At 39.1% G+C, this 11,396-nt stretch overlaps 1 protein-coding gene across 1 annotated transcript; it reads left to right on the top strand.

The window, feature by feature from the left end:
* The first annotated feature begins 1,895 nt into the window (after positions 1 to 1,895).
* LOC131254987 (probable calcium-binding protein CML25) lies at positions 1,896 to 10,733 on the top strand. The gene is made up of 2 exons (XM_058255689.1): positions 1,896 to 2,204; positions 10,641 to 10,733. The coding sequence occupies exons 1-2, from the start codon at positions 1,896 to 1,898 to the stop codon at positions 10,731 to 10,733; spliced, it is 402 nt and encodes a 133-aa protein (XP_058111672.1).
* The last annotated feature ends 663 nt before the right edge of the window (positions 10,734 to 11,396 follow it).

Here is an 11,396-nt window from a genome sequence, read left to right as displayed (position 1 = left end):
GCAATGAACGAGTTGGATTGACCACACGTTCATCGCATCGGCCTATTGATGCATATGATGAAAATAGTGAATCTTAGGCGAAATCTCTTGCTATAGAGATTGGTGTGGGATCACTTGGTTTAATTAGATTAGATCCATGTTAACCATATGATTCCTAAGGCTAAGATATATCAAGGCCTCAAAATTTGGAGTGATTTGACCACTGGGTGGGGCCACACCAATCAAATTAAATCATGATCATTGCCTTGAATATTTGCTGATTCAATGGATTTTTAGATGCATCAGATCCTATCTATATCATATAAATAGACACCGGGTTAGATCTGGGATTGTATTGAAAATATTAGATGGATATGATCTTTGAACGTTCCACAACAATTGAAAAGTAGTATTAATGCTGTATGAGTACTTTGGATCTTAATTGGTCCAGATCTGAACAATCTAATTTAAACAATCAATGGATGGTATGGTTTAAATCAAACTTTTATAAATGTTAAAACCTTTAAAAGTTTACTAATGAATGTGGGTTACTTTGATTTAGTTAAAAGTGGGCTCCATTGAATGGAGTGATCAGATCAATTCATGATTTCGTTTACATTATTCATTAGGGATCATAGATTCAAACCTGTATGATTTTCATTAGATCTACCGCTACCAAGTACAGGTGAGTGATCCCATCCTGTTTCCTCTCCGTTGTACTTAAAGTAGTTGTTTGATTGATATGTTGAGTGTGATTCTTTGTATTGGTTGTTTTATTGTATTTTTTAAGCTTAAAATTTTATGGATATAACATAATGATATATGTGACAACATGCTAATATGATGCATCGATCATTTTCATTCATTCATGTCATGCATAGCGCACCTGTGTTGTATCCTGCGGGCACACCCTGGAAGACATATAGGTACTGATAGTACCAGGTTATCTAAGGGACCATCTCTTGATGCCCCACGATATGTGGAAGCCTACCCAATAAGGGGAGATGTGGGTTGTTGGAATCTAACTCAAGCAAGTGGACGGTTTCTATTTATACCCACTTGATGCATTCATGCATCCATGCATTTCATAACATCCATGCATTTCTATTTTAATTATGACGTGTATGAACCATGATGAGTTCACTCACTAACCTGGCCAGCTAACGTTGTGGATTGACAACCGTATAGAGACGAATGAAACAAGAAAAAAATGAGGACCATTTCCTAGATGAATCGTGGGACCATGTGTCGTATTTTGCAAAAGATGAACATGCTACGATGAGTTCACTCACTAACCTGGCCAGCTAATGACTTATGATGATCCTTGAAAAATATTTGATTTATTATTTTTATTTTAATTTATTTTTATTGAATGAAATTTCAAATGAGTGGACTCGATGATTCCTGTTCAGATGATTCCTGATGTGGTTTTGAATATATGATGATAGAAATTATATGAAGGTAATACAAACATGGATGAATGGATGGTAAAATTGAATGTGAACTTAGAATTCATCAAATTGTGCCTCTAAATAACTGTACGGAGAATGAATTAAGTATACTTAGTGTACGTGTCATGGGCCGAAACCTGAGTCTGAGGGTGCACACTCTGTATCCGAATTTCTGGGCGTGACATCTAATCATGTTGGGTAGAGGTGTACATGAGTCGAGCCGAGCCGAGCTTTGCCCAGCTCGTGCTCGACTCGGTCTGCTCGAGCCCTAGCTCGTACTCTGCTCGGCTCAGGCTTCGAGCTCGGAGCAGCGACTTGTGCTTGGCTCGGCTGAGTTCGAGCCGAGTTCAAGCAGATTTCGAGCCGAGTTTGAAAAGAACCCAAATTGATGAACTCCAGCACGTCTTTCAAAAGTTCGACACCAACGACAATGGAAAGATATCATGGTCAGATCTAGGCTCAATCATGAGCAACTTAGGCCACCCTGCTTCTGAAGAAGAGCTTCAAAGGATGGTGAGAGAGGTCGATTTCGATGGCGATGGATTCATCAATTTGAATGAATTCATAAAGCTCAACACTACCGGCGTGGATTCAACTGCAATCTTGGAAGAGTTACGGAATGCATTCTTGATATTCGATCTTGATGGGAACAGATCGATTTCGTTAGAGGAATTGCAGAGGGTGTTGCGAAGCTTGGGCGATGAGAGCTCGATGGCAAAATGTAGGAAGATGATTCGTGGGGTGGATTGTGATGGCAATGGTCTTACAACAAGGGTAGGGTTCTTTTTTTTTTTTGTTTGGGAAGGGGTTGGGCGCACGGGCGGGGTACTTTTCAAAAGGGGTAGGGTTTTTTTGTTTGAGAAGGGTATATATACGCTATACACGAGTCGAGTCCGAGTTGAGTTGAGTCAAGATGAATTCGAGTATAATTCAAATCGAGCCGAGTTGAGCTGGGTCAAGCTTGAAATCGGCTCAAACTCATTTCGAGCTCCAAAAATCAGCTCGAACTCAGCTCGAGTCGAGCGAGTTACCAAGCTTTTGCTGCTCATGTACAGGTCTAATGGTGGGTAAGAATCTTGACAAATAATTTCAAAACGGGCACTTAAAAATTCTTATTTCGACATTTCTGCAAGGATTCCTACGAAACATCATTTAACCGCCAGGATAACGTGGTAGTCACTTTCAATGCCCCATGCGTTTATTTTAAGTTGATTTCGGATCAATATTCAACTTAGATTAGAAATATAACCATTTTAGAGATGTAGGGAGCGGATTAGGTACCGTTATGCGGGTAACACCTCAGTGGGTGCTATCCTTGCCGTGGGGCTCACCTCGATGATTTTATATATATATCCATGCTATCCATCTGTTTTTAAAGCTCATTTCAGGACGTGATCTTAAAATTTAGGAAAATCTAAATCTCAGATGGACCATATAATAGGAAAAAATGGTGATTGAGTGCCCACCATTAAAAATTTTCCTAGGACCTAATGTAATTTTTATTTTCCATCTAACCTTTTCATAAGGTCAAGAAGACCTGGATGAAGTCAATTTACTAAAGATCGGCTTGATTCAAAATTTTCGTGGTTGACAAAGAGTTTTTAATGGTCATTTACCATTGTTTCCGGTGCTGTGGTTTACCTTAGATTTAGATCTGGCATGGATATACAATATATTCATCAATGTGGGCCCCACACGGTAAGGGTAATACGCAGTGAGGTATTATCCGGGTAACACCTAATCCACTCCCTGCAGTTTGCTCCAAAATAGGCCAATCGCCGGTCAAGTTGATCCATGACGATGTAATGCTGATATCATAATTAAGTTTCGTAATAATATAAAAAGTTACAGGAAAAAAGGAAAAAAAAAAAAAACATTTAACCTTTCCTTCAGCTCCATGCACTGTAGATGATATGACAAAGCTGGAAGAACTGGAAAATAGTAGTGGCATCTATCTACGCACATCTCAACCATGCATCTTCCATGTTTTCATGGCTCATTTTAACTTTCTAGCTCCTCGTGGAAATTAGTTATAATTGGCTTTTTGACTGCTTTTGGTTGGTAACAAGTCCTCTCGCTTGACTTGTTAAGTTCATATACACCCGCTGTGTGTGATCATTACTTAAGAAAAAGTTCTCAAATCCTGTTTGGTGGGATATCGTAGAGTGAGAGAGAAGGAAGTGCTTTTTTTCTAAGCCAAATGAGTATGGAACCGTGCCCATTTAGATACATCCACACGTGCCATTATGACACATGTGAGCTATATCCAACATTTACAGGGTTGGCCAAACAACTTAGACATTTTTTGCTTTAAAATGAAGCACTTCATATTCTCTCTCTCTCTCTCTCTCTCTCTCTCTCTCTCTCTCTCTGTGGAGTTGCACCCAAATGGATGACTCATCATGACTCCGGCAAATATGGTCAAAGCCACCCTGGGTCGAATTGTTTAGCTATGGAACTGGAACACCGGTTTGACTTGGCTCGGGCAGTCCTATCTAAAAACGGCTGCACCCAAGTTCAAACCATTTCAACTGACCGGTCTTATATGGGTTTGGAGACACTGATCCGGATGCTTCTCTATGGCACATGCTTCGTTGGCATGTGTAACCATTGTTTCTTCGGCGTCAACAAAGAAATCAAGGGCAATCCCTATGCTCATATGTTAATTGAGCTCATGACATTAGCCCGCAAAATCTGATGGTATTATGTGTATTTGAATTTCATGTATGAATCTCTAAAAAAAAAAAAGAGAGAGAATAATAAATGGGACATTTATGATGAGATCAATGCACAAAATAAATGGAAAACAAAAGTATATCACGTATGTAGTGTTGTATTTTTAAGAAATATAATTTTAAAAAATGTAATGATAATTTTAAAAAGTAAATAAATATATTATATATGGAAACTTTTTTAAAAAGTTTTCATATAGCTAAGTGGGTAAGAGGAGGGGTTTTTGCCTTGGTAAAACCTGGGTTCGCACCGTTCGTACGTCATTGGCTGCTTGGGTTTTTTTTTGACCCTTTATTAGGCACACTTTGCACATGTGCATTGTCACAACTGAGACATGGTTGTACACTTGGAATCAATGCCACGTGTCGCACATGTGACCACAATTTTGATTAATAAAATTTGGGTTACAGGTGGCAACAGTTCTTTTTGTTGACGAGTAATTGTCTCTATATAAAGAGGAAAGAAATAATTATCACAGGACAGAGTCATGTTGACTCATGGCATAGAGTATGGGTGGGTAGATGTCCTAAAAATGCACAAGAGTATCTCTTCATAAAGGACATTATGTCCCCTCAAGTTCTATATATCCTTGATATCATAGTCTAAAGAATGCACTTCATTTTTAAATCAAGCTATTTAAAATCTAGTGCTCTCAAATCTCCCCTTTTACAAGTGTCTTTTTTAAAATGTTTTTGTGAGGCATATTAATGTGAAAACTAGATATATATTTAACACTTAAAGTTGCAAATGTTCATATAGAAATTTAAATATGTGAGTTCATTATATCCTGAAGACAACTTGTCATCTTCTTCTTCTTTTTTTTCCACTTATTACAATATCTAGAAAAAGATAGCAAATCTATCTTAAGATACTGACTATTTAAGTCAAGATTTATACTCACAAATCTACTTCAATCATCTTAAGTTTCTTCCTTTCCACAATTGGATAATATTTTCTTTTCCTACAGAAGGTGTACAATGAGTGCACATCTCGATATAACATGTCAATGGGTTTGCCATGGTTGATGATTGATAATCATAATTGATTAGGTGATCTAGTCGTGAGATTGATAAGAGAATTCAAAGAATGAACTATTTAGGCTCTTCAATAAGAAGGTTTTGGTTTATTTAATGCAAAACTAGATGTTGATACTTATATTCTTAAGTATGGTGATATCCTATAAGACTAGGATACAATTGTAGAGTATTCTTCAAGGGTGATAGCACTGAGAATTCATATGATGTGCATAACTCTAGGAAGAACACAAGAGTTCAGTAAAGGCTCAAGCCTAGTAGGACTTAGAGGCATGAAAGTGAATCCTTGTGAACATTGCATGTTAGAGTAGAATGTATGAATGACGATGCTTTGGCAAAGCTGATGCAGAGTGGGTTGCTGAAACTTTAATGTCCAAGATGGAACAGAAAAGGCCCGATCGCAGGCAGAAGTGATTAGGACCGTCAGAACCCTAAAATAGACATATCTCGCAAACTGAAATGAGTTATTCAACAAATCATATATGATTTTAGGGTAGGAGAAGCTACTTTAGCCAGCCAACCCTGCTATGTCAGGTTTCCAATGCCGAATTTGCTAGATTCCATCAGATCGATGGTCAGAAATTAATTTTATTTCCATTTTTACTATTTGTATTAAGTTTTAGTTCGATCATAACTTTTGATCCATTCAGTTTTAGGAGTCATGCCCAATATGAAAAGGTCCTAGAAAAATTAGGGAAATAACGTGTAGGCCAAATTGGACACTTACTATTTTTGGTTGAAAACCATGAAGTCTAGTAGAAATTATGACTGACTATAAATAGTAAGTAAGTTTACTATTTATAGTAAGTCACGATTTTAGAAAGTTTGAGTTGGAGTTTGACTCTGAAACTTCTTCCTAGGTATGGTATCACTATTTAAAGGGTTGTAAATTCATTTTTATCATCAATCAAACTATTTTTGAATTTATTAGAATTATTTCTATTTTCCTATTTTCCCTCGTGGAGTCAAGGAATATCTATGAGGAGTCCAGAGAAGCTTCGTGTATTAGGGGTAGTCACGTCCATCCCTGCATCAATTGGTATCAGAGCGAGGACTTCCCTAGGACCGATGGCAAATAATGAAGGAATTGACCAAAATCCCGTGGACGGTGATTTAGGAATTTATTATCTTTTGAAAAAAAATGGAAGCTTTCCATTAGGAGAGTCAGTTGACCATGAAAGGTTTGCAACAACCCTCGACCGTCTTGCAGATATACTAATTCTGCATTGAGCCTAAGGCAATGCTTAGCCACATGTGATTGTTATATAGCACTATAAGACCCCGTCCATTCCGTACCACTTTCTGTGCCTATGTGCACGATGATTGACACCCTTAGCCACAAATGAATTAGCCATGCATAGTGCATACCTGACTGACCGGAACCCCAAGGCTTCGAAACCGATTTCATATCGACCGCCCCATCATTGCGATTTCATGGGTACCACCCGTGCGTCTATACGACGCTCCGTTAGTGAGATACGCCACGAAGAATCGTTGGTGTATCATGTGCGCATATCACCATATGCTCCATTCCACACGTGTACAACACATGCCATGCAAACATGTACATACCACACATGGGTGAGAGAATCTCTACCCATGTGTGTGATGTCACCCTCCCATGTCATCCCTCTCTCATGTGCTCCCCAAAGTCAACTTCTCTCCATACCATACCCTATGTATGACATCATCACACCATATCATTCCATGTCCCTTTAATCCACCATTAATTTTTAATCATGCACAATTTCCCATAATCCTAGCCTAAGCTGACATTAATCATACTAATCTAACCTAACCACATTTTTATCCATTTCTCTACAAATAGTCCTCCATCCCTTAGCATTTTCACCATTTTCTACACTAAGGAGAGAGAGAGAAAGAGAGAGAGAGAGAGAGAGAGAGAGAGAGAGAGGAGTGATCTTGGTGGGCCATCAACTCCATGAATCACATCCCTTCCATCCATCTCAACCATCCATCTAGTCCATCAAGGTGAGTACACCCACCCCACTCATTCCTATTTTGTTTTCATTGTGTTTATGTATGGTGGAGATGATGCTAATGATAATGATGTGATTAATGGTGTGGATGCTGCTGGCAAGTGGCGTCCCTATTGTTGCTCGCAAAGGAAGGGGTTGTGGGACCACCACAGGCCCCACCATGATGTATGCATCTGATCCACACCGTCCATCCTATTTTCTAGATCATTTTATGCATTGAGTCGAAAAATGAAGCTAATCGAAATCTCTGGTAGGCCATACCATTGAAATTTGTTTTTAATAGTGACTTTTACTATTGAACCTGTTAGGGCCCACTATAATGTTTCTATACACCGAAACATACTGAATATTGGGCTCGTTAGACCTATTATGAATTGGAGAAACCAATAGTCAGAGTGGATCGTCAGGATGTGGGCCCCACCTATGAAAAACTACACTAAAACAAAAAACAATATATATATATATGTAAGGGGCTGACACCCTAGGCTACTGACGTCCAATGTCCAGAGGACGCTACAGCTTCTGCTACTTGGAACGAGCAGGGATGGTGGGCCCCACCACTGGTCCCACCATGATGTATGTCGGACATCTACACCGTGCATTTAATGGGTCCCCTTTAAAAATGGGTCACCCCTAAAAATCAGCCATACGTGGAACTCAGGTGGCCCATACCATCAAAAAAAATAATAATAATAATAATAATAATAATAAATAAATAAATAAAATAAGAATCTGGATAAACCAGCAATATCTATGGGTCTGATCATGAGGTATGTATTACCTCCAAACCGTCCATCCATTTGGTGACTTGTCTTAAGGCTTGAAAAGAAAAATAAGACAGATCTAACTATCAAGTGGTCCACACTACAAAAGCAGCAAGGGATTGAACATCTACCATTGGAATCCTTTTTCGGTCACAGAAGTTTTGGAAAAATATGAAATTTGATCTTCCTCTTAATTCAAGTCATTGTGACCTTATGAACAAATTGAATGGAAAATAAACATTATGATGGGCCCTGTGAATTATTTAACGATGAAATCATTATCTTCATTGCTATTTGTAGTGAGGTCCAGATAATCTTTGGATATGATTCATTTTTATTTTTATTTTTTAGGATAATGCTCTAAAATGATCTCTATATAGATGAACTGTGTAAATATAATAAATACATCACCGTGGGACCCATGTAACTTGAATCTTCTTGAACCTTTCATACAACTCGGAGCTCGAGCATATAAAAACACTTGTTGGGGTCCACTTGAAATTTTAATGCATCTAAAACTTGGTTTGAACCCTTAACCAAGTGGGACACACACAATGGATGGGCTGGATTTGTGAACCACGCCTTAATGGCCCAACAAATGATTATGAATGTTTTAAAAGGGGATAAGCAAGTGCTTCTTTTGATACCCATGTAGGGCTCACCAGACCATAGGGCCCACTATGATGTATAGGCTACATCCAAACCATCTATCTATTTTAGTGGCACAAGAAACAGTGTTGTTGTAATGTTCGCCATTAAAACCTCCTAGAATTTCACCATAATATGTGTGTTAGATCCACACCATCTATTGGCTTTTGCAGACCTTATAAATGTGGCCCTGTCACATCAGTGGGACCCACCCACTTGGATGAGCCCAAATTGTACGTAGTTGAAACCTTCGAGGGTTCACTTTGATGTTTAGGAGAGATCCAACCTGTCCATTTATGTTGCACAGATTGTGACCCTCTAACATGGCCAACCTCCTTAGGGTCACTTTAATGTTTATTTGTCACCCAAAACTCAGTGGGCCCACCATGTAGGACCCACTATAAATTTATTTGCCATCGAAGTTTGTTGGGGGCTGTTGTGTGCCCCAGCATTATATTTATATACCATCCAAACCATACAAAAGTCATCCCTATTAGATAAATTGAAAACATGAATATATCGTTCGAGCTAAAATTCCCTGGCCCACTTAAACCAATAAACGGGTGATTTTGTGCGGCCCACTTACCTATGCGACCTTGTGATCTTGTATGGCCCACTCGCCTGTACAAAAATGGTGATTTTGGCTTTTAATCTCATGTTTGTACGAGGTGTGAATGACTGCATAATCTAGTGTAAGGGTGTAATATATGTATTTGGCCCCTTAATTATGTGGGTATGTGACGTATGTATGCCACCTAATCAAATGCAATTGTGGAGTATATGTGGTCATCTAACCGTATGATTGCAAAATTCACACATGGACAACTAACTACATGAAATTAGGTGGCATCGGTGACCAACCAATGACATGACCACGTGCTTATGGGCATAGCGATAGTCACCTAAATCATGAACAATTGGGTTGTACATGCAGATTTTCTTAGTCATGAGAATTATGATATAGGTTGGATTATACAACTTGATAATGGAGTGACCCTCAATTCAGTGTCACGCGACATAAATACAAGCCTTACATTATGCTCATAGGTGAGGCAAATACGGGGACTATATCTGATGTGATGGAAGCTAGTTTTTGGCCTCTTGATCATGTGACACCGAATCTGAGTCATTCTCTATATGAAGTATAGGGCGGTCATAGTTTAAGAGTTAGTGTAACGTAGTGTAATCGGGTATGGTGGGTATGCTTGTGATTATGCCTTAGATGCTTTGAGATGCAGTCACTAGACCATGATACTAATTATATGTCCACTCAACTAAGTGAAATTATGGCATCGATAACCTGACCATGTGGGAGCTTAATAAAGTGGTTGCCCATAGATGTATGAGTTATGGTGTAGTAAAAATAAGTAACCATGTGACCTTAAATCCTTAAAGTGGTTGCCCATAGATGTATGAGTTATGACTTGGGACTTGGGATATTTAGAGTCGCGACAGGAACGGGCCAAGCCTGGTCCATTGTCACCCCATGATTCATATGAGTTATTTGCTACTCTGGCACGGTGTGATTGTTGATACGCGTCCACATTTTTGCAAGCGTTACCTCAAATGAAGAGTCGAAAGTGAGGGTGACTCTTACTGTAGATAGGTCATAATCCAAAATCCGAGTGATTAATTGAACCACTGGCTTCTTGTAACCTCAATTGTTCCCTAAATCTGTACTAACTGGCTATTACTTGTGTGCAAAATTCAGTATGGCATTTGGTTACTATTATTATTATTTTATTATTTTATTTATTTATTTATATTTTTAATTTTAATATCAAAATTGAGACTGATAATTTGGGCAGCTCGATTTGATTTATTTCATTGCTAGGCACGCAATTTCTTGGTGCCAGCATATCAACCGTCACACTATCCCAGAGTATCAAGGTTCTTCTAAAGTAGAATAATAGCCTTCTTTCGTCTCTTTCCATTTTTTTTGTGCTTTCTCGAGCAGAGAAGAGTATGGAAAAGGCAGTGGTGACGCTGGAGAAAGGGTGCGAGTGCTGATCATGGAATTATAACGGGCAGAGAATGGCGACGGGATTGAACAATGGAACCCTCTCCATTTTCGATTCTCCCGATTCTTCTTCTTCCTCTGCTCTCCGCCTCACCTCTCGTTAGAAGGTTTTTTCTGTTTTTTGCTTCTTCCCTCTTCTTTCTATTTTTATCATTTTCGTGGCTTGCTTCTCGTGCACGTGGCACACGTGTTTGCTTTATGTGAACCTATCATCAGGTGTGGTCTACCTGGAGCCATACCACCATGGTGTCCCATACCACCATGCCCAGCTCATGAGTCTTAGCGGATCGAGGTACCAAGGTTTTAGAGGATTTTCACTGGTGAGTTTGGCACCTTAGATTTAAGCAGTAGCGTCCATACATGGTGAACATACATCGGGTCAATCGGGTTACTTGACGAGCTCGACTAGTACGAGCGCACGTTGAATTGACCAACATGAAGTGCGTAAGCACTCCGTGTGGCCTAACCACTGCCAACAACCAAGGTACGACTCGGGTTCATCGAACGCGTCCTATGTGGCGAGACAACCTCAACCACCTATTCAGTACCTGTTACCGATTGCCTGGACTATTCCGTAGTCCCAGACACATTTAATTATAACAGATAATCATACAAGCTAATCAAAACAGTAATGGATCAACAATTCCAATCATACAAGCATGTGAGCATTTGATGGATTTCAACTAAAATATGAATTCACACATATGCAGTGTCTAAGTAAAGCAGACAAAGAATACAAATTACATGGAGAAAATCATACACATCGT

This window comes from Magnolia sinica, chromosome 9 (genome assembly GCF_029962835.1).
Source record: "Magnolia sinica isolate HGM2019 chromosome 9, MsV1, whole genome shotgun sequence".
Lineage (NCBI taxonomy): Eukaryota > Viridiplantae > Streptophyta > Magnoliopsida > Magnoliales > Magnoliaceae > Magnolia > Magnolia sinica.
The sequence above is the reverse complement of the archived record's forward strand: the minus strand, read 5'-3'. Positions and strand labels throughout refer to the sequence as shown.